We start from the raw sequence: 22,131 nt of genomic DNA, 5'->3' as shown, positions 1-22,131 counted from the left end.
CCCAGCTGACTACGGGCGAGAGGCGGGGTTCACCCTGGACTGGTCGCCAGTCAATCGCAGGGCCAACACACAAAGACAAACAACCACACACTCTCACAGTCACACCTAGGGGCAATTTAGAGTAGCCAATTAACCTAATGTGCATGTTTTTGGTATTGTGGGAGGAAACCGGAGAACCCAGAGAAAACCCACGCAGGCACAGGGAGAACATGCAAACTCCACATAGAAGGGCTCAGACCGGGATTCGAACCTGGAACCCTCTTGCTATGAGGCGACAGAGCTAACCACTGCACCACCGTGCTGCACAATAACTCAGTGAAGATGATTATCATCATACTGGTATCCTAGCACATAGTCATGTAGAAGAAGAGTGGGCATTTCTGACACAATTGCAAGGTACATGGAAACTGGAAAAAGATGTAGATGAAGTCAAAACTGCAGCAACACTTTGAGTATAAACATTGTTCATCATTTTGGCCTCAAATTTTGCCAATAATTTGCACTTGAAGAAAAGAAGATCAGCAGAAAGTCAAAAATAAATTGGCAGAAATCTTTCTTTTCTCCTGCTTTGTATCTGTTATTTGTGCATATAATAACTTTACTAATTATGGCACCTTTCATAAACAAATTTACACTTTACAATACAAGCATATAATAAAACCAAATAGATTCAGAATGAAAGCTATGAGAAGATAAACAATAACAATATTAAATATTAAAGTTACTTTAGAGAAGAGATTTAAAAGAGGTCAGTGAGGAGATCCACTGCTGGAGGGCCTCAAGTCGAGATCTGGAACCACGAGTGCGGCCCTGCCAGCAGCAGTCAGGTCCAGGGTTCGTAGATCAGAGATGCAGGATCCTGACCATTCATGGTTTCCTAAACCAGCAGTAAAATCTGAAAATCAAAAGCAGTAAGAAGAGACGATCGCTTGTCTGGTGGTTGTAGTCAATATCTCATGTCTGTTTATATTTTTAGCTGCCATAAAGGCAAACATTCCACACGTAAAGACAGAAGTTATTCATTAATTACCCCATAATCCAAAGCGGCTCACTGGAAAGTTTCCCATCTTATAAAGGTTGTTTTAATGCAGGCAGTTGGAGCACACTATGAACCAGATCAGCTGGACAATGATATGACATGACCTTTGGCCTTTCAGCTATCAACAGGACTGTGGTTGTCTCAGACAAGGACTGTGTGAAATTCAGAGTTTCTTTTCTGAACAGAGTCACATGAGCACAAAGAAGGCAAAAATCACACTTTATCTACGGAGCTGCACTAAAATCTTAGGACTGATATCAAAGATTCAGAAGCCTTAACCTTCGATCAGACGTTTTGGGCTCTGATTTCTGCCCTGCCCTGTGCTGTGTACTTTCAATGTGCGACGTGGAGCCAAAACAACACACAGCAATAAAAGATGACAACAACGCAGTTCGTGTTGGGAACTTCGGACACAGGTCAGCGATCTTCTTTTATCCATTTATTGGATCACATCAGTGCCACCCAAACTGTATAAATACTGAGTGACTGAGCTCAGTCAGCCTCACAGACGTCACAGATCAGGACTGCTGAGGTAGGCCACACAGCGTTTCCACAAATATTTAACAGCTGGTTTGTCTCTGGTGGTTGAGTTAGCGATTTGTTTGTAACTGTGTCAAATAATTAGCAAATGTTTATTTAACTTTACACTCAAGAACACAAACATATTGATGATCTAAGTTAGAGAAATGTTTCCATTGTAATGTCCAACTGGTGAAATTCTTTAGCTTTTTGTGAATAAACTAAACTAAACTAATATGATATTGTGATATTTCAGGTGTGCTTGTTTCTGGTCATCATGAGAGCCTTTGCAGTCGTGCTGGTGTTGGCTGTCCTCTCAGGTGAGCTCAATATCAATCTTATATTTATATCAGTATAAAGGAGAGATGAACAAAGAAAGCTGGCAACTTGCTGACTACTGAAAACTAAAAGTGAAAGTACAGTAAAAGAGGTAATGATTAATAATTCATATTTAAGTTTTGAGGCTTTTATTTTGAAAATACCACCTACTCTCTTGCTCCCCAAAGCTCTCAAACTTTTATCATTGTTATTCTTATTATTATTACGTGTTGAATAACAGTCACAAGTTGCCTCTGAACACGTGAGCAGTTTACAGTTTCTTTAGATCTGAGTCCTTTTTCCAGACCAGATCCCTCCTCAGGGTTCATGTGGTCCAGAAGCAGGTCCCAGAGTCTCTTTGTCCTTCACAGCCAGAGAGATATCTTTAAATGAAATAACACGTATCACAGTTTACTGCCATTCATTTAGCGACTGCGTTTTTCTCTGTAATCCTTTCCAAAACTCTTCCCAAAGATTTAGAAGTGAGTATTTGAGGTGTTTTGTCTCCGTCTGAACCAGGCTGCCATGCGAGAACCGTCCCTCAGGAGAAAAGCCCCTGGGAAGCAGCAGTCGACAGGTTTAACGATTACTTCACTGACCTGAGCCAGAATGCGGAAAAAGCATTGACCACAATCAAGAGCACTCAGATTGGCAGAGAGCTGGAGTGAGTGATTTTCTACACGGTCCATGGATTATGTTTCTGACATATCTGGTGTATTGTTTTGTTTTAATCTGAACCACCTGAGATTTAACAGATTTAATAAATCCAGTACAGCTGAATTCCAATTTGCTGTTTAAACCCTTAAATCAATCCCGGGTTGAGTTTATTGCAGGACCCACTACATTTCCATACTTTGAGTGCCTTTTGATAGAGTCAGAAGGTTTAATCAACACGAGTCAGTGAGGTGAGACGTGGAAGCAGCTGCTCATTGAGGCCTGCGCTGCTCTCAAGTCCGCTTTTATTGTTTGGACTTAACGTTGCTTTAGTCTCAGCTACTGTTGAATCCTTTCTCGACCTTTCAGTTAAAATGTTTTGATTTTTGCTTTGAATTCTTCAACACGTAACGGACCTCCCACAGGTGCCTTTCTGATGAGACTCACAAAAGTTTTATTTTCACTTTTTTTTTCCCATCTTCATCTTCAATGAGGCCTTCATCTGCTCCAACCTCTTTGCATTCTGAATGCTCCACATAAAACAAAATCCCTAACCTCGTCCGTCTCCAACAGAATCCTGATCCAGGATAGCATGGCTGACCTGTCCATGTACAAGGACGACCTGCAGACCAAGCTGGGCCCCTACACCCAGGAGGCCACGCAGCGTATGGGCGCAGACCTGGAGAAGATGACCGACAGACTCCACAGACACATGAACGAGGCCAAGGAGCAGATGGAGCAGTACGGCCAGGAGCTGCGGACCATGATGGAGCAGAACGCCGAGGACGTCAGGGGCAGGGTCTCCGCCTACACCCGCAAGCTGAAGAAACGCCTCAGCAAGGACACGCAGGAGATCAAAAAGTGAGTGAAATGTGCTGCATACTTTGGATGTGACACAGTAAGAAAATACATTTTGCTGAAACCTCCTCCGTGTCACGCCTTCTTTTCAAAGCCATGTGATAAACAAGACATTTTTGAGTCTTATTCAAAGTCAAACCTCTCCTGTCCTCCTCTCAGACAAGTTGCCGACTACCTTGAGGAGCTTCAGTCCCGCACCACAGACAACGTGGAGGACGTGAAGACACGTCTCAGCCCTTACTTTGCTCAGGTGCGCGACAACGCCCAGGCGAAGATCACCACCATCACAGACATTCTGAGGTCGCAGATGGAGATGCTGCAGGAAAAATTTGAGGACACAGTGGAGGACCTCAGGGAAAGATTTGAGAAAACCACAGAAAAAGTGCAATCCACCTTCAGTGATAAGATGGAGGCGATGAGAGAATTCATTGTTAATCGTTATCAAAATTTTCCCTACTAATCCGTTGTCTGGGCTACCTGTACATCCAACTTTCTGTATCAAAACCACCTTGAAGGATGCATGAGTTAAACTCGGCTACTAAGCAAAGGCTTTGTTTTGTCCCAAATGTCCACCACAGTTGAAATGTGTCTCTGTCCCTGAATAAAAACAAACTGCACAGGTGTGTAAATTGTCTCCAGTGTTTCCACATATTAAATGATTGATGGTGGGTGAAGGATTTGAAAATGTCTCACTTTTGGGGATGAATGTGAGGGCAATACAATAATTTCAAAGAAGCTATAATAACTATAACAGACATTTGTGTCAATGCATATTTATTAAATATTTTTGTTCAGTGACCATCATGTTCTTGTGTTGAAAAGTGCTGGCAATCAGTCGTGTGTTTTTAAAATGTACATTTACACCTTTGTTCCAGTCACCTTCTCCTAATTTGTGCCTTTTTTTTTTGCATACAGTAACTTATTTTCAGTCACTAAAGGTAGATTTTGATCATATAAACCACATTGGAATGTTTTAATTTCTCTATGAACAAAAACTGACGTCATTAATCAAATTTAACCATCAAGGCCAAAAATGCAAAAACACCAGAGAGAAATCATGGCAGCGACTATTCTTATAGAAAAACTATTATATTAAAAAATATTTTCACAGATCATTATAGAGTCACAGAATATATTTTACAAAGATGTTTCTGTTGGCCATCACTAAAACAATCATAACTGTTTACATCTATTACATCATAACTAAAAACACTAACTCAATCAAAACAGACCTGTATAATTTAAATATTAACAGAAACAACAATCAAGCTCTGTCAAAAATAATGGGTCATGACAAAAGCAAATGTAGGCACAAACAAAACATAATATTTCAGTTTTCCTTGAAAGGCTGAGAAAATGCCCTGCTTCTTTCTTATGCAGGATTTATAATCACAAATACGTTTTCATTTGTGGATAATCACCAGGACATAAGGGAGCAGGACCACTTCCAGATTGTCTGCCATGTTTCTGTAGTAACAGACAAACCAGACATTGGCTCCAGCGAGGGCCTTGCAGGTTCTTAGCAGCCACAGCAGCTTTGAGACGAGGCGTGTTTTGGTGACATCTAGTGGTGGGATTGCAATCTGCACTACATAAAAAGGATGAAAACGAGATGATGCAGCATCACCAGTCATTATCTTTTACTGACTACAGCTGTTGTGCTTTTATTTCACTGTTAATAAAATTTATGACCAATGTCCACAAATATTTTTGTTTTTTTGGAGGGGTCATCGTTTTTTAATAATAATTCTATTGTTATTGTTTTATTTTGACACAATTGACACAATTAAACATTATAGTTCATCTTAACAATTTATTTGTACGTATGCGCTGGAGATTTAATAAAAATGTACAATAATCCTTTGTAATTTTCATTTTAGGAAACTTAGCAACGCTTAAAATGCTTGCCGGGACCGCACGTGAAGCTACGGCACGGTGAAACCACACTTGAGGCCGATGTCATTGTATCATCCAATCATATTTCTTTACACATCGTTTACAGCCAATCACAGAAGCTGATGTACGCTGGAAGCAGGAACCCGGTTAGGTTGGATCTGTTCAGAGGTGTCGTTTCTAAACATGTCCATCATGTTTAAAGAAGAGAATTTCATATTTTCTCCTGTTTGTTGATTTCCGTCACGATGAGTAACCCTTGTAGGGAAGTCGTCACTCTTCAGCTGGGACATTATTCAAACTTTGTGGGGACTCACTGGTGGAATTTACAGGTGAGGAACTCAGTAGCAGCTAATGCTAAGCTAGCCAGTTAGCGTTAGCTTCGCATGTGTTGTCAAACTTCAGAGACTGCACTGTGTTTCTGCTCTGAGCTGGAGCGACCAGCTAATGCTAACAGCACCGCGAATGTACGTTTTGTGGTCATTTCAACAGACCGACGACGTGTGATAGAACTAATCATGGACACAGGAGTTAGAAGAGAAAGATGACGTTTGCCCAAAGAGTTTGTGGTGCTAAGGCTAATAATTGTGAAGTCTCATGTTGGCTGAGGACAGATAAAGATATTATGAACAGAATTTGGGGGGATTCCATCGTAGAAGACACTGACTGTGCGCTTCACATGATAGCTTAGATTGAGTTTAGATGGATGTGTAAATTAGCCACTGCTTTACTGATGGAGATGTTTACTCTGATGCGGTTACACATAAGACATGGAGTCCTGAAAAGGTTGTTGTTCATGGTTTGATGCACATATGACAGCACGATTACTGTTGCAATGTTGAAATATTTATCCAAACAAAAAACAACATAACATATCATACAACTAACATTGAGATAGAAGTTGTCCACGAGTGTTTTTTTTCCTCTTCTGTCAATCCTGTGAGTAATTGTCAGATTTGATATTTTGATGCTGATTGAATTTTCCAGGACTTTTCTGATGGTAGAATCTCACTCTCATTTCCTCCTCGATGGAGCTGAATGTATTGTGGTACACGTGGTCTTTCTAGCTTCGTAATCCATGACAGAAAAATGACAGTGGACTTCTCTTGGTTTGCAGGATGCATCTTTATCGTACGATCCGGAGACGCCACCAGGGGACACCCAGAGCGATGTCGTGTTTCGTGAAGGACAGACTATGGGCGGACACGTCACCCACACGCCTCGACTCATTGTCATGGATCTCAAAGGTAACTTCACCTGTCACATGTTTTTATTAGGTTCCCGTTAGTGAATTCCTACAGGGTGATGGCTCAGTGAGCTTCACCACCTGCTCTCTGCCCGTCTCTGTCTAAAACAGGAAGTCTTCGGACTCTACGGCAGGAAGGAAGTCTGTATGAGTCGGGCAAAGACACCTCTGCTGTCACATGGTAAGTGAGTGTGTCTGTAGGTGCATTGTTGCCTGTGTGTTCACAAAACTGTTAAACATTTTGGGATTTTCTGTGGGTTTTCTTTGTTGTTAAAGATTTTATTGACTCCAAGAGTCTTTGTATGGACAATTCATTGTCTCTGGGATGTAACAATGTGCTCCACCTGGCAGGGAGGGAAACCTCATGATGCACAAAGAAAGTCCTCCTGCGAAGAACTCCTTCCTTGAAGATCTGGACAAGTTGGATGTGAGTGTTTTTTGGTGGAAATAAAACCACTCTGTTAGTTCTGTCTCTGCAGTTCGTCTTGTTATCTCAATTTTTTAGGCCACTTTTCCACTTCCACTGCTAATCCTACAGCAGAGGCACAGTGTAACTTCTGTTCTTGTCTCCCAGAGAGGGGAGATCCTGGCTGAAGCAGATTTTTACTCCAGTCCCCAGCCTCAGTGCTCAGGTGAGAAAACCCTTAACAAACCGTCTTTTGATTTCTGTATGACAAACAAGATGTGTGAATGTGTAAATCGCAGCACTCTGAAAACTCTGCCGCCAGCAGGTGCATTGAGTGTGGAGACTGTGAACAGTCAGCTGGCTCAAGTCCAGAGGGGCTACAGGCTGGAGGGCAGCGTGAAGGTCTGGTCCGACTTCCTCAGGATCCACCTGCACCCTCGCACCATCTCTGTCATCCACGAGTACAACCATGATGGGTTAAGTGCAGACACTCTTTTGAACTTTGATGAGATGAAGCTTTGAGATTTCATTTCGCTGTAGTTTTCCCCCAGTTAAGAGTATGAAGATTTATCCTAAAGTAACATTTACAATACATCTGGGCAGAAAATATCATCAGTATTAACAAGAGGTTGTATATAATAGTGAGTAATCTAAAACCATATATAATATAAACCCAGTGAGCACAGACGGATAATTCATGTGAAGGTAACCCTGTAAAAAGACAGAAACTGTTTATTCCTTCCACACAGACGGGTCAGTACCAGCTTTTCCCCAGTAGATGTCAGGCTTCACTCAGATTTAGGGCTTGTGTCACAGGCTGCTCTCTGTGGGCCGACTCTTTAACGCTCGTTTCACTTGCGACTGCACCCTAAATCGTGATGTCTAACGCTGTCACAGCTGACAAACAGCGTTTACATCATCAGTCACATTTAAATGTGTTTAAAGATGGATTTTCTTGCGTTATATTTGATGGGTTAAGTGCAGATCTCAACACAGCTTTTAATTTGTGTGCACGTTTCAGTATTTCTGTGTATATTCATTCTATGATATGCGTGGATCACCAGGGAGGCTCACCGCCTGGAGGCTTTTGGCCAGGGAGAGGCTCTCCTGCAGGGGTCGGTGCTGGAGGAGCTGGAGGACAAGCTGCACTTCTTTGTGGAGGAGTGTGACTACCTTCAGGTGAGATGCCGTTTTTTTTTTTTTAATCCTAGTAAAGTATTAATCTGTATTATATTGAAAACATGTTGAGTATTTCAGCTTCAGTTTTCCAAAATCGTTTCATTCATCATCTCTCCTCTCTCTCTTGCATCCTGTCTTCCTCTCAGGGTTTCCAGGTTCTGTGTGACCTGGCCGATGGCTTCGCAGGCCTGGGGTCAAAGGTCACAGAGATGCTTCAGGACTCTTATGGAGGAAGAGGCATCCTCACCTGGGGCTTGGCACCTGTCAGTCACTCAAATTCAGTGAGTCTCAAACTCCGCAAGCTCAACATCACGGTGGCGATTTTACCTTTTTGTAAATGGACTTCTGTACTTACTCTGTTCTTTCTGTCCAACCAGACTCCAGTGAAGGACCTCTACCACCAGTTAAACTGCACATTAGGGACCGTCCACTTGGCCAATAACAGCTCCTTCTTCTGCCCGTTGACCCTGCGTGGTGGACTAGACAGACGACCCTCATCCCCCATCGCCTTCCCCCACTTAACTTATGATGTGAGCTTTTCATTTCTCGTTTCTCTCCGAATTATTGTTCGAATTTAACGGTAATGTCTTGTCACCGGCAACCTTTACTGGATCAAATTTACGCTTTATAAACCTTTTCAGCGCCCTTATTCTGACATTTTAACTGACCTTGTTTTAATTGGAGTTAAATCAAATACATCAATTCAAGAAATGACAGATGGAAAGAAGAAGGGAAATACTATCATTCTGATCTCTGAACTTACTTCAACACTAAAGCGCATGTTCACACTCAAAGTAAAGCTGGATTAGAATCACTTTCTTTAAGATTTTGACTTTAGATATGATGAAGGACTTGCAGAGGCGTGTATAATTATATGTAAAATCTGAATCCGGCTGTCTTTTCTCTGTTCCAGCCCTCACTGTGGTACCACTCCAGCGCCGTCCTGGCTTTGGCCCTGGATGCCCTCACTTCGCCGTACAGGCTGAGGAACAACAGCGTCCCCATGTGGCAGGTGGCCGACACGCTGGCCGTATCTGGGAGAAAGGTGACTTAACTGCCGTGGGATTCGTCTCTTCAGATATCTGAGCTTACGGTGACAAGTGTGATTTTAAATTGTAGGTGGTGGCTGCTTATGGTGCCGTCCCCTTTCCCATGATGCACGGCAGCTCTCTCCCCGACGCCCTGAGCGCCTGCACAGATGTGCTGCCATGGAAACCTCTTTCGGCTTGCTCCGAAGCTGGCGACGGCCGATGCTACGGCCAGTGGGCGACGCTCAAAGGCTTCGAGGGTCAGAGGCTAATCAGGTCAGGACATATGAATACATGCATGTACTGTTTCTGTTTTTCCAGTTGTTTTAAATTGACAAAGTGATGATTCAGACTTATAGCTGAATTTGTGCTGAAAAAAGGGATGCGTGTGAGATGAGGTCAGTTTAAAAGACAAATGCTAATGTTTTTATTAACCTGGACTCGGTGGACTCAGACCCCATTACTGATTCCAATATGAAATCATACAGTTGCATGAAGTCGAGTTATTTTAGTAAGAAGTGGAGAGACGCCACATTGAGGTACAAATCAAGTTAACTCGTCTTTTGTCTACATTTTAGTAAATTGTTAAAGATGAAAACGGCTTACAGAAACATGCAAGCATCAGACATGAATCTTTAATGTGTTGCTGAAATAATTTTCTTTCCATCAGCTCTCTGGCTCAGGGGACCAAACCTCCCACTCCTCTGCACAGCCTCCACAGCGGGGAAGACGTCCTGGCCGCGTACATCAGGTCTTTCTATCCTACGGCGCCTCTGTGAGTCCCCACGCCGTCACATGTTGTGAACTGACGAATCACGTGACTCGTTTATCCTCAGGTTGGACGGTATATTTGAATCCTGTTGTTCTCTCCCCATCCTCACTCCCTCAGTGCTCTGCAGTTGGTGTCTACGCCCAGTAAGCTGACGCCACCTTTCCCTCAGATATTCAGTCAGTTCGTCGGTGCTCAGGGCTTCCTGCAGAGCCAGCCGCCCCCGTCTGGGTGTAAATACATTTCTAATTACCTCTCTTTACAATGTTTGTTCAACCCTGATGGGTTTAATGAAATAATCCTCCTATTTCTCTGCAGTTCCAGCCCCTGTGGTCTCTTCTGTACCCGTCATGACGTCCCTGCAGTCGGGGCCTGCACTCGGCCCCTGGCTGTCTGAGCTGCATCGTGGTGCCAGCACTTTCGACATACGCCGCCTGGCCCCCAGCTTCCTGTCCCAGGGACCCGAAATGGCCGACTACAAGGAGGCCCTGGAGCAGCTGCGCCTGATGTCCCGGTGTTACCGCGACGACAGCGGCGGGGTGATGCGCTCTTCCTCAGAGGAGGAGGACGACGACTGATGGCTGCTGACCCGACGTCTGCTTTGAGTACCAGCCTGCATGCACTCATACAGACACGGCGAGATGACGTGGAGGAGCTGAGCGTCTGGTTCGAGGAGGACCAGGACTGAATCACGCGGGGGCTGAAAGAAACAAGTTTCTGATGAGATGAAATAGAACTGAGCTGCACAACACAGATGAGGGAATATAAACTTCTTGAAGAGATGTGTGTAGGGTTCAGAAAGGTGATGAATGCATAAGACTGTATGCACTACGGTTACATTTCTGTTTATGTGTAATTAAATGTGTTTTATACCCAGTGTACACTATAAAATGACTACTTACATGAAGAGATGTAGTTGTCCTACTTGTTTTTGGGGTCCTCTGACTGTTAATTCACTTTAAAGAGTAAATAGCACATATGTTAACATGATGCACTTTAAACCGAGTTCTCGTCCTTTTGGAAACAGATTGTTTCATTGCCAAGAGACAACTAACCATAATAATAAATTGTCTTGATGTTTATTTTCTAACAGGAAAACCACAGAACAGCACTGGCCTTATCCTCGTAAATCATCTCTATTGCAGTTAAGAGGGGTGAAATTGCAATGTTATAAACTTATAAATGGAAACATTACATTTATTGGCTTTAATAAACCTGGTTCCAAAGAAAAAGAAGAAGTCAACAAATCCCTGAAACATCTTGATCTCAACTCTTTGTGCCCCCCCCTCCCTCATGTCCAACTCACTGACTTTGAATCCATCACCAATAAAAACACTGACAAGTGTAGAACAGGCATTTGTTTTTAATTTGAAATAAAACGATACAAGGATTTTACAAAGATGAGATTTTTCGACATATTCCCACCCAGCGTTTTGACATAACAGTATGCTTCTACATTTGCTTACAAAAAAAAAAAAAAGCTAAGACACCATCATTTAAACTTATAAAACTGAGATTGCACCCTGTTACTTTACAAACACCTCCATCACACAAGACCGCTCTAATGAAAAAAACATGTAGAGTAAAAGTCCGATGAAGTGGAGAAGCATGTGCATAAAAGACATCGAGCAGAGTGCCTGGGATTCTACAGCTATTTATTAAAAAACAGGAGGCAGGATAGTGTTGTGGGGTCTGGGGAATGTAAGAAGAGGACGGGGGGGGCAGACGGTGGGGCAAGGGCTCATGACAAACAGTCCAAATCCTGAACTAAGAGCGAGAACGGGAGCGAGAACGAGACTGGGAGCGGGATTTGGAGCGGGACTCTGAACGGGAGGCGGATCGGGAGTGGGAGCGGGCTTTGGCGGGTGAGGGGGACCGGGATTTGGATTTGGACTTTGATTTAGACCTGGCTCTGGATTTGGATTCGGCGGGCGAACGTGAACGAGAGCGGGACCCCCTCTCTGGCTCGCCTCCCTCGTCGTCGCTCTTCGGCTGCTCGCGGCCCTTCGAGCCAGATTTCCTAGAGCGATCTTTAATGCCTGACCTAGAGCGAGACCTGGAGTGAGAGCGAGACCTGGACCTGGATTCGTCCTTCTTGCCCTTCTTCCCTTCTTTCTTGCTCTTTTTGCTCTTGGGGCTGCGGCTCCTGCTGCGGTCCTTGTTCTTCTGAGCGCCGTTGCTGCGCTCTTCTTCCTCCTTCTTGCTCTTGCCCTTATTCTTCTTGCTGCGAGATCGGCTGCGGGAGCGAGAAGCAGCTCTGGGGACAAAAATCAGACAGAAGAGGAACTTAGTGCTGTTAGATCTCATTTCTGGGGACAAAAACAAACTATAGATAGTTTAAAAGTGGATTATTTTCACTGTCCCTTCTACAACAAATCAGACTACTTCTTTTTGTACATAAATTGTATCACAAAAGGGTACAAAAATGCTTAAAAAAAAAAACCCAACACAAGCCCAAATCCACTGTGACAAGATTGCGTAGCTTTGGTGTGCTTTAATTAAGTCCATAACCATAAAATAAATGCAGAGAGGCAGGCTGTAGCGAAACAACAGCTGTGAATATTAGGCTACGACTTGACGTCACCTAATAGCCAACTGCGTACCAATGCGAGCACCTGTGCACTTTCCTCGTAAACATTTATTTATAGACACATCTCTTACAGCTAACTGGTTATGCAATGTGGGTTTTAATAGGCAGCTGCTGAGAGGCTTCATGGCCGTCAGCCATTGCTGTTACTGCATGTGCCATGACATGACTTTAAATTTCTTTAATTCGAATGCACATTTTGATCTCTGCGATCTGCGTGTAAACATGCACGTCTGTCTCGCTCAGCTGCAAACTAACCCATTACAGAAAAGAAAAAACAACAACAAGAAAAACAAAACAGCTTCAACAAGTTCATTTACTCTCAATGTTTTCCAACAGCTCGTTTCACCACACAGATACTGTGTGTTTAGCACAATGTCCTCTTTCTGTCAACAGTTTCGATTTCTCACCTGGAGTGGGAGCGGCTGCGACTGCTACTCTCACTGCGGCTGCGGCTCTTGCGGGACCTGCGGCTCCTGGATCGGGACCTGAGGAAACACAGCAGCAATTACCAACTGCCACACTGTCTGCAGAAGTGACCGTCATAAAGCTTTACTGGCTGCTACACCAGCTTCTCTTTCCTCTACACCTGCATACTCCTTTGTAAAATCAGTTTTCCAAGCATTGCACATGAAACACCTTATATCGTCTCACCTGGAACGGCTGCGACTGCGAGAATAAGAGCGTCGGCGTTTGGCTCCAGGGCGATCCTCGATGAGGCGGATCTTCCTACCGTTCACTTCTGTGCCGTCAAGCTTCTCCAGAGCCCTCTTCATGTCGGAGTAGAGCCTGAACTCTATCACCCCCTCATTCCTCCGGCCCTTGTGGGTGTCAGCGTAAGTCACCTCCCCTGCCTGCCTCATGTAGTCCTTCAGAGAAACAGAAACACACATGGTGATCAGAGGGTGAGTGATGAGTTTTAGATGACTCAGACTCAGAGGACAAAATTAAAGACGTAGGAGAGAAAGGCCCTGTTTACACCTGGCATTCACATGCATCTTGGGTGGTTTGATCACAAGTGGAAAACCTACAGTACGCCAGTTAACTGCTGTGCGTCCTGAGTGATCACCTACGATCAGGTGTCACTTACCTGCTCTCTGTGCAAACGCACCCATGTCATTTACATTTGCAAAGACCAAATGAGATGCTGTTTTCAAGCAGTTAGGTACTTGAATTTCCCTCAGGATCAATAAAGTATCTATTGAGGTAAGCAGTGGCCCAGGACACATTCACCTAAACACAGTTTAAAGAATGTGCTCAAATTCAGCCCAGATCATCTCCGAATGTGGTCAACAGTTGTTGAGTTGCTGAGTTGTCTACTTCAGATACAGGTTACACAACATGAAAACCAGGGCTTTGTGTAAACAAGGCCAAACGTGCTCACAAAGTGTTGCATAATTTATTTTCCTATACTGGACCAAAAGCTTATCTTTATGCATTTTCTGTTATTTTTCAGTGGTGAATCTTTAGCAGTGGATCTTTAACCGTTTTCACAGTCATCACAAAAACACAATCCTGCGAAACTGATCTGACGGTTCAAAAGTCCTCCACATCTTTTACAAGTACAAGTTTTAAGGAACTACACAGCAGATGAGCAAGACAGCATTTTTGTTGTTCTACTTATCGATTTCCTACTTCCTTAACATTCAAAAAACTGAAATGCAATGCACGGAGCAATGAATAAAGAAAATACATACCTTCAAGTCCTGCCAGCTGCAGCGACTGGAAAGATTCTCAACAATGAGCCGATAATCTGTCCTAATCGGTGGTCCATATCTGTCTCTTCCCCAGCGTCCATATCCACCTTTTAAGGTAACAAGGAAAGGACAGGACAAATGAGGACCAAAAAGAAAACAGAGATGGTGTATTTATTCTAAACTCCAAGCTACACACTTTAAAAAAAAAGAAAGAAAAAAAAGTCAATATTCATCTGGGAAAGGGAAACAAACAAGGTGAAAACAAAGGTAAAAAAGAAGGAAAAAAACAAAAAATTACATCCTTGGGAAAAAAAACTTCTTTCTACAAGTGGAAATCTTTATTTAAAAGCATAAACCTATACAACACTATTGTAGCTAATTAGAATTTGGTAAAAAAAGAAAAAGAAAAAAAAAAGAAAAAAGAATTCAATAGGCCTAAACAAAAATAAATTAAAAAAATATATATATATAAAAATCATAGCTGATTGAGGAAGTACTTACGGTGAACTAAAGCAAGTTTCTAAGCTATCCTATCTACAAACATTTCACTGTTACAAAACATGTTCTTTTTTTTCAGGCACCTATAAGAGCTGAACCCACATCTGTTCCTAACCCCATGGCATCCTCACCACCCGGCCTGGGCCTAATGGGAAAAGCGGTCTTCATTCACAATGGCTCCCTTTTTTGGTCTGCCCAGGGGCCCAGAATGGTCAAACCACACTCTTGGAAAGGGGGGACACCATGGCCAGCAATAGGGGCAGGCAGTCAGCAAAGGACTCTTTCAATTAAAACATTGAGGTTCTTTGTTAAATCTTTACCTTTAAATTGACAATCATTTTATATAAAATAAAAAATGGAATAAGACATCAATAGATTACAAGATATTTGACAATCAAATAATTATTTTACAGTGTTCAAATGAAGACAATTGTATCCTTTCCATCAGTAAGCCATCTCCCCATCACACATTCATATGTAGCTGCATTTTTACATCCATCATGTGGAAATCCAAGATATTTTTCCCAAGTCATTGGTGGCTCTGGTGCAAACAAATGTAATCACATTAAGTGCTGATAAGCAAATCCCCTCCTATACACAGTGTTTAGTTAGTGCTCCTACACTATCTGCTAACTTATTTGCAAGACAATAAAAACCGCAGCTCTGGAGTACCCTATCCAGTAACAGAGACATGCCCATATGCAGGCTGTTGAGAACCAGCAGGGCTCGTTGAGGTCAGAACAAAAGCCAGACCTGATGAAATTAAGATGGATGGGCGTGTGCAACTCAATGAAATGTAAAGACCGAATTTCATAATGTAGAAAAGGAGGTTAAAATGGGCGACTGGTACCAGCAGAGCTGGGTGATACTGACTGATTGTCTAATTTTGTACCTCATCTCAGAATAAATGGACTGATTCCAGACTTCTTAATAGTCTTACCCTCATCCATTTTTCAGAAATTCACTTCTACTGATAAATCTAAAAAAAATGCAGAAATTCCCATAACAACTCAAACCCAAAGACCAAACATCAACATCACAGACAAGCCAATTTCTTTGTGTGTCCATATGTAAAACTTTGGACAGGTCAATATTCCATTTCCTATCCTGATTCAGCTTTTGTGAAAATAGAATGTTTTTGCTATATAATACAACAACAAAATAAACCTCTTGTCCCATATCACAACATCATGTAGTATTGGGATCAAGCTCATCAACCCTAACAATTTTCATTACAGGAATATAAATTGAATGCCCATCAGCCACCAAGGACAAGCTTAAAAATTTGTCCCTTTGAAATTTGGATTAAAAAGCCCCTGCAATGATAAGAAACCCCCATCATCAATAACACTGTTGATTTTAAATCAAGACCACACTCCACTGAGCACTTACTTCTCCCACCATAACCTCCATCACGACGGGGTCCCTTGGTGTGCTCCACAATGACCCTTTCCCCGCACAGCTCCTTGCCGTTCAAGTCATACACGGCATCGTCAGCATCACGGGGGTCGTCAAACTCAACAAACCCATACCTTTATGAAAGAAGAAAACAATACCAGGGTTACAACAAAGCATTTTGACCAGCATCAAAAATACAGTGGAGGCCACAGGCCCCACACACACACGCCCTGACTTCGCTCTATTAACACAATAACCAGGAAAGAACAAACTTTGATCCCGGCCATGTTACCTTCCCTTATTTTCTTACTTATGCAATGAAGCAGATTTTCTTTATTGCAGACAACGGATTGGTCAGTTTTGAATCAGAAAAGTACCGCACTGGTGGTCAGACAAAACAAACTATGTGAACGTGTCCGCTCTGAAGTGTTGACGAGCGTAAAGTACTTTCAGCTTTAGATACTTAAACGGGAACTACGTGTTAATTTGAGGAGACTAGCTCCATCGTTATGTAATTATTACATACCGTTACCTCAAACGCCACATGTAAATGTAGAAGGAAACCGATAGGGTGAACCGTTTAAACAGGAAGGAGATGTAATTTAGGCGTGCGCATTTGTAGTACAAAGTACATTCAACCCAATGTTACACATGGGGTGTGCCTGAACTTGCACTTGGTCAGCAAACGATTTGCTTGTATACACGCAGCCGGCTATGACATTGCCACGTCTAACATTAGCTAACTGGTTAGCCGTGGTCGGTAAAGCGCAAACATTAATACCGAGGCTCACACATACACTCGTTTTCATTTTAGTATGTTACCGCGAAAAATATCACTTTACCAAACATAACACCGTGCTGGAGTTCAGATGCTCGACGGTTTTATCTGTTAAACATTAAACACACTAAATAGCTAAGTTAGCATTAGCAGGCCAGGCCCGCTGCAACCAGCAAGGCCCAGAGTGCAAGTTAGCTTAAACGCTGCGGCCTGCGCTGACGTTAGCATCCACATCAACGGATATCGACGGACAACATCAACGTTACCCATTTTTCAGGTCGACTTCGAGTATCTTCCCGTAGCCTTTGAAGAACCTCTCCACGTCCTTTTCTCTGGCTCTGTAACTCAACCTTCCGATGTACACCCTCGACATCTTGTTAGTTCAAATGTGCTACCGAAATGTGGGCTCCGACCGTGAGATACGACGGGCACACAGAGGAGGCGCGAGGCTGCAAGGGTACATACAAGCGCTTCACGAACACAATAGGTCACGGCCGCAGGGGGGCGTGTCTTCTTCTGTGGTTGTTTTTCTGGCCTGAGTTTGGTCTCTCAGGTAGCCCCGTTAAATTACATTCTCTATTAGTGCTGAGGCGATTAACAGTTGAGTTGATCTAACAGAATACATACATACATACATACATACATTTATATATATATATATACTGAATTTATTAGCTGAAATCTGGTTCCAGCTTTTCAAATGTAAGGATTTGTATAATTGTTGATATTATAAATCCTGGGTTACTGGATTATTGTTTGGACTCAACTAGTAATCTGAAGACGCCATCTTGGAGTCTGGGAATCAGAGAGGGGTCAATACCCTGAATCCATAATGAAAATGATAACTAGCTACTATGACAATATTACGACTGGATTTGAATGTGGTTGATTAAAAGTTTAAAAAGATTAAGTTTGTTATTGAGAATAATTTCTCAAAAGGTTGTGCTTCTACCTGACTTCCATTCAACAGATACCACACTAAATATGTCAGTTAGTTGCACTGACCACCATACCCACCTCTACTAACAACAACTAACATGAAGATTGGGGTGAAAGGTGTCCTTAAACTATGTTGGCAAGAGGAATCCCGACTTCAAAGTACCAATGTTGTTAGGAATGTGACATATTAGTCCCACACGGGGGAAATTCACATCGTCACAGCAGCAGAAGGATAGTAAAAGAAAAGATGCCATAAAAGATTAGTTAATTTTCACATTTTCGTTGTTTCATAAAATATGTTTTGTCAAACTGATGCATCACTTAATAGACTCTTCCTTCCACTTCAAACAGCCGCTGGGGCGTTGAATACTAAAATGTTTCCGTCCCGGCTTCTGTGACCAATCGCCACAAGCACAAGCCGCGATGGGCGGGCTAGCAAAGACTAGACAAGTATGACTACAAACAAATCAACTGCCTCCCTGTGTGGCAGGTATTTATCTTAAAGGTCAGCACTTTTCCCACCACAAATATGCGTGCAGAGTTTTAACATTGGTCCTCGGAGTGACTTCAGCCTGCTGCTCGAGTGGGAAAAGTGTGGGAAACTTTTTGCCTTCAATGGGTTGAAGAATGTGGGCTCGCTTTGGGAGGGAAATAACGGTACACGACGTTAGCCGAATGTTAGCTTACCAGCAACAGGTCGGTCGGTTAGTCAACATAAGTTAACTGACTCGGGTACGGCGGCTATGGAGCAGACGACTTTTTCCAAGTACTCTTGGATCGATTTTGTCTTCTCTGTGATCGGAGTGTGTACCTTTTTAGTTGACTGGGGCTCGGACGTGTGGGTGGCCACCGAGTTTTACTGCCGGGGGGACTTTTTCTGGTTCGGGGTGCTGGTCGGCCTCATGGTCCTGTCGTCTGTCGTGGTCCAGATGTTCAGCTGGTTCTGGCTCAAGTATGACCGAGAGCTGCCTGGCTTCAGCGCACAGACCGGGGGAGGAACCGTGCTGTTCGGGGACCAAGTGAAGCTCTCCTGCCTGTTACATGTGCTGCAGCTGGGATTCCTTTGCAGGTAGGTCCACCAAAGACTGTGTCAAAGTCAGCAAAACCATAACAGTTTTATCATTAAAATTATACACACTATGCAGATCTTATCTCAGTTAAACATCATCGTAATTTGACAGACTTGACACACTTAAAGTCAATTGGAACTGTAATGTCTAAATGTCAGTTTGATAAATGGCTGTTTCTTAATATATGCAGAGTGTTTCACCAGGTTACAACGCCCAGCGTGTGTGTTGCAAACACACTTCAGTCTTTCAAAAGCTAATAAAATGCTCCCTCAGGCAGAAGCACCTTTACAAAGGAGCATTTCTCTCTGTACATATTTAAAAACTGGATAATCCTACAGAGTAGCTCAAGCAAACAAGCAGGTAGGTGATAAAATGTGATAGGTGCTGTGACCATGAATGTAAAATGTCAGGTGTGGCAACCAGTAAATCCAGTGCATCAGAAGGGAAGTGAAAGCCTAAAATGCACAAACAATGAGTTAATGAGGTATGAAAAGCTGAAAATACAGGAGAGTTAGTGCCCCTCAAGACACTTAACGCATCACGACAGATTACCTGTCAAAAGAAATATATTGAGCTGCATGTGACCGTTGCTGTGAGACTGTGTGTCCTGTAAACGCCCTCCTCTGACATCCGTGTAGGCACATCTCCGCCATACGTCAAGGCTTCAGGGTTTGGTGGCGGAAACAGGAAGGGTCCGAGTATGCCGTTTACCTGACGCACGACCTCAGCATGCTGCGACTTATCGAGACTTTCTGTGAGAGTGCTCCCCAGCTCACCCTGATGATCTATGTCATGCTGCGCACAAACAAGGCCAGGACTGTTCAGTGTGAGTCTTTAATTTGATTTAGTTCCAACCTTACAATAAAAGCACATTTTTGGAAGGGATGGGGTAACGGTCGAGACTTTTAAAACACTGGCTTATGGTAAGTCAACACACACCACGAATGTGTATTGTGTTCACTTCCGCTTTGTTGCTCCACTGATGGTTCAACTTCTGTGTTTGCAGTTGTGAGCATCGCTGCATCAACCACTTCCATAGCCTGGATGGTGGTGGATTACCACCGCTCTCTGCGCTCCTTCCTCCCAGACAAAGCCAAGCAGGGCTGGGGTTCTTCTTTAATCTACTTCCTGTGGAACCTTCTGCTTATCGCCCCACGTGTGGCGGCCCTGGCCCTTTTCGCCTCTGTCCTGTCTGGTTACATTGCTGCCCACTTCCTGATGCTGTGGGTCGTCTTTGTGTTATGGGCCTGGCAACAGAGGACAGACTTCATGGACAGCATCGGCGGGGAGTGTCTCTATCGGGCCACTGTGGGGCTCATCTGGTACTTCAGCTGGTTTAACGTAGCAGAGGGTCAGACCAGAAGCAGGAGCATCATCTACCATTCCTTCATCACCACCGACGGAGGAATCCTGCTGGCGACTTGGTGGTGTTACCGGGACCCCGTCCTGACGGAGTCGTATGCGCTCGCTCTGCTCATCGCTCTGCCTTTCACCTACCTCCTGGGACTGCTCTTCAAAGCCATCTACTACTGCTGCTTCCACCCCAAGCTCTGGAGGCCCCCGGTGAGGGACCCAGGACTGCCCATTGATCTGCCCGATGCAGAAGTGTCTAGTAAAGCCTTTTCCATCCAGGACAGCAGCCTGTCGTCCCAGCTTCTCAACAAACGGATGGCCTGCCACGCCACTCATTTTTACTCTGAACAAAGAGTCGTCAGAGACATTGATGGCACAAACCGAGCAGAGTTGTCACATTTGTGATGACTGACGGTGTGTGTCACAGCCAACCATGTGCTACTGATGCAAGGTTACCTTCTACTGTAGTGACAGAACACAACAGTCTCCCTCTAGTCTCGTATTCGTGTTACACCAGATGCTTCTTATACTGTAAACCAAAACACAGGCTGAAAAACAGTACGTAAAACCAAGAGCTGTCAATGTGGATAAAGTACTTTTCATATGAGTACGTAGACCACACATCGGTACACATACTGTGATATAGTGGATCAATTGAAAAACCTTTATGATAAGTAAGAATTTTTACTTAGCCAAAAAAAATAGAAATGCCTGACAAATCTACACACTTCATCACATGGATGCAAATTCCATGTAAACAGAAGAATCTGTTTACAAATTCATAAGAAGTCACAGTGAATTCTCTCTCATATTTCTGAACTCAACTAAACTTGAAACTGAGGTCATTTGCTAAATTAATTTCTAAAGTATCAAAGTGAAGTTATATTTGATTCGTTTTCTACGGAGCAGATTTTATTTTGTTGCCTTAAGGCTCACAGGAATTTAGATGATTTGACACCAACGCTTTACAAAGTGCCACAAAACAAATACTTTGTCCATAATTAAAATATTGGATGGTAATAATAAAGCGATCGGAATAGTTTCACATTACGAAGGTTTTGTAACCTGACCTGTGTGGTTTGACAATTTTTAAATTTATTCAGTTCACCTCTAAAATTAAATGATTTTGCCAAACATTGAATTTCTGAGATTTTTACGTGAAAAACGTCTGTTTGTGTTACATTTTTGTTCGAGCTGCTGCTACTGGGACCTACTGAATGACCGTGAATGTAGACCTGACTGTCAACTCTGCTTTTATCATTTCTGTTCTGTTACTTGATAGGCTAATTTTTATTGATGATGTAAATTAAGTGCCAATTCTTTGCATGTCACCTAAGAATTGTATGTACATTTTTAACAGTGGATGCCATCACCGTAGCTTCAGACGTCCTGCAGGTACACACCTGGCGTGACTCTGACTCCCTCGCCCGCTGTTTGTTTAGCTTGTGTAAATGTCACGTGTCAAACATCTCTGTTTACTTTAGATGTTGGATCAAATTTGAAAATGATCAGTGTGGTGAATCGAAAAGTGCCGCACTCAAAACCATTGGCGTGTTTTATTTGAATCTTTTTCATGTGTCCTAAGTTGGCGTGTCATGATGTTCTCATGCGTTAAACCTTTTACAGCTCATTGTTCATTCCTACAAATGTTCACCAAAGTACAGATCTGTTTCTTTTGCTGAAACCAACAGCTAAGGTGCAGCCATTAAAGTGAATAACGCTCTGTTATCTCTTTTAACTTGTGTCTTTTGTTCATGAACGTTACCTGATTTACGTGATGAGTTTACAGCTCAGTTTCTCTCTCTTTTTTCAGTAACATCAGTTCACATAAACACATGAAGACTCCGGAGTCCACTTGTTAAAATGACAGCTTTCAGTATGAGTTTTGTGTGTGTCTGTGTA

At 43.1% G+C, this 22,131-nt stretch overlaps 4 protein-coding genes across 6 annotated transcripts; 3 read left to right on the top strand and 1 right to left on the bottom strand.

Moving 5' to 3' along the window:
* The first annotated feature begins 1,476 nt into the window (after window positions 1-1,476).
* apoea (apolipoprotein Ea) lies at window positions 1,477-4,017 on the top strand. The gene is made up of 5 exons (XM_046417595.1): window positions 1,477-1,571; window positions 1,815-1,878; window positions 2,396-2,540; window positions 3,104-3,391; window positions 3,548-4,017. The coding sequence occupies exons 2-5, from the start codon at window positions 1,836-1,838 to the stop codon at window positions 3,846-3,848; spliced, it is 777 nt and encodes a 258-aa protein (XP_046273551.1). The 5' UTR covers window positions 1,477-1,571; window positions 1,815-1,835; the 3' UTR covers window positions 3,849-4,017.
* Window positions 4,018-5,400: 1,383 nt separating this feature from the next.
* Window positions 5,401-11,141, top strand: msto1 (misato mitochondrial distribution and morphology regulator 1). 2 transcript variants are annotated; one of them, XM_046417592.1, is made up of 14 exons: window positions 5,401-5,613; window positions 6,399-6,528; window positions 6,639-6,708; window positions 6,879-6,954; window positions 7,102-7,159; window positions 7,259-7,409; window positions 7,998-8,112; window positions 8,259-8,393; window positions 8,490-8,642; window positions 9,026-9,157; window positions 9,232-9,416; window positions 9,811-9,915; window positions 10,030-10,142; window positions 10,228-11,141. In XM_046417592.1, the coding sequence occupies exons 1-14, from the start codon at window positions 5,530-5,532 to the stop codon at window positions 10,485-10,487; spliced, it is 1,767 nt and encodes a 588-aa protein (XP_046273548.1). In that variant the 5' UTR covers window positions 5,401-5,529; the 3' UTR covers window positions 10,488-11,141. The 2 variants fall into 2 exon arrangements, with proteins under 2 accessions (XP_046273548.1, XP_046273547.1); XM_046417591.1 differs by having other exon boundaries at window positions 7,256-7,409.
* Window positions 11,142-11,256: 115 nt separating this feature from the next.
* srsf4 (serine and arginine rich splicing factor 4) lies at window positions 11,257-17,356 on the bottom strand. Of its 2 annotated transcripts, XM_046417593.1 has the most exons (6): window positions 17,134-17,356; window positions 16,084-16,223; window positions 14,194-14,300; window positions 13,151-13,365; window positions 12,907-12,984; window positions 11,257-12,166 (listed from the first exon to the last, which is right to left on the bottom strand). In XM_046417593.1, exons 1-6 carry the CDS (start codon window positions 17,238-17,240, stop codon window positions 11,677-11,679), a joined length of 1,137 nt encoding a protein of 378 aa, XP_046273549.1. In that variant the 5' UTR covers window positions 17,241-17,356; the 3' UTR covers window positions 11,257-11,676. The 2 variants fall into 2 exon arrangements, with proteins under 2 accessions (XP_046273549.1, XP_046273550.1); XM_046417594.1 differs by lacking the exons at window positions 16,084-16,223; window positions 17,134-17,356 and adding an exon at window positions 14,775-14,883.
* A 561-nt stretch (window positions 17,357-17,917) lies between these two features.
* On the top strand, window positions 17,918-21,949 carry xkr8.3 (XK related 8, tandem duplicate 3). The gene is made up of 3 exons (XM_046416902.1): window positions 17,918-18,875; window positions 19,515-19,702; window positions 19,883-21,949. The coding sequence occupies exons 1-3, from the start codon at window positions 18,550-18,552 to the stop codon at window positions 20,632-20,634; spliced, it is 1,266 nt and encodes a 421-aa protein (XP_046272858.1). The 5' UTR covers window positions 17,918-18,549; the 3' UTR covers window positions 20,635-21,949.
* The last annotated feature ends 182 nt before the right edge of the window (window positions 21,950-22,131 follow it).

This window comes from Scatophagus argus, chromosome 17 (assembly GCF_020382885.2).
Source record: "Scatophagus argus isolate fScaArg1 chromosome 17, fScaArg1.pri, whole genome shotgun sequence".
Taxonomy (NCBI): Eukaryota; Metazoa; Chordata; class Actinopteri; family Scatophagidae; genus Scatophagus; species Scatophagus argus.
Note: the sequence above shows the minus strand (reverse complement) of the source record. Positions and strands in the feature narration are given on the sequence as shown.

Coding starts and splice junctions, on each gene's coding strand:
- srsf4 (XM_046417593.1), bottom strand. CDS start 17,240: ATGTCGAGGGTGTACATCGGAAGGTTGAGTTACAGAGCCAGAGAAAAG. Junction 13,366..14,193: donor GCAGCTGGCAGGACTTGAAG/GTATGTATTTTC, acceptor GTTTCTCTGAAG/GACTACATGAGGCAGGCAGG. Junction 12,985..13,150: donor CGCAGTCGCAGCCGTTCCAG/GTGAGACGATAT, acceptor GTGTTTCCTCAG/GTCCCGATCCAGGAGCCGCA.
- xkr8.3 (XM_046416902.1), top strand. CDS start 18,550: ATGGAGCAGACGACTTTTTCCAAGTACTCTTGGATCGATTTTGTCTTC. Junction 18,876..19,514: donor CAGCTGGGATTCCTTTGCAG/GTAGGTCCACCA, acceptor ACATCCGTGTAG/GCACATCTCCGCCATACGTC. Junction 19,703..19,882: donor CAAGGCCAGGACTGTTCAGT/GTGAGTCTTTAA, acceptor CTGTGTTTGCAG/TTGTGAGCATCGCTGCATCA.
- apoea (XM_046417595.1), top strand. CDS start 1,836: ATGAGAGCCTTTGCAGTCGTGCTGGTGTTGGCTGTCCTCTCAG. Junction 2,541..3,103: donor CAGATTGGCAGAGAGCTGGA/GTGAGTGATTTT, acceptor CGTCTCCAACAG/AATCCTGATCCAGGATAGCA. Junction 3,392..3,547: donor GACACGCAGGAGATCAAAAA/GTGAGTGAAATG, acceptor TCCTCCTCTCAG/ACAAGTTGCCGACTACCTTG.
- msto1 (XM_046417591.1), top strand. CDS start 5,530: ATGAGTAACCCTTGTAGGGAAGTCGTCACTCTTCAGCTGGGACATTAT. Junction 8,113..8,258: donor AGGAGTGTGACTACCTTCAG/GTGAGATGCCGT, acceptor TCTTCCTCTCAG/GGTTTCCAGGTTCTGTGTGA. Junction 9,916..10,029: donor TTCTATCCTACGGCGCCTCT/GTGAGTCCCCAC, acceptor TCACTCCCTCAG/TGCTCTGCAGTTGGTGTCTA.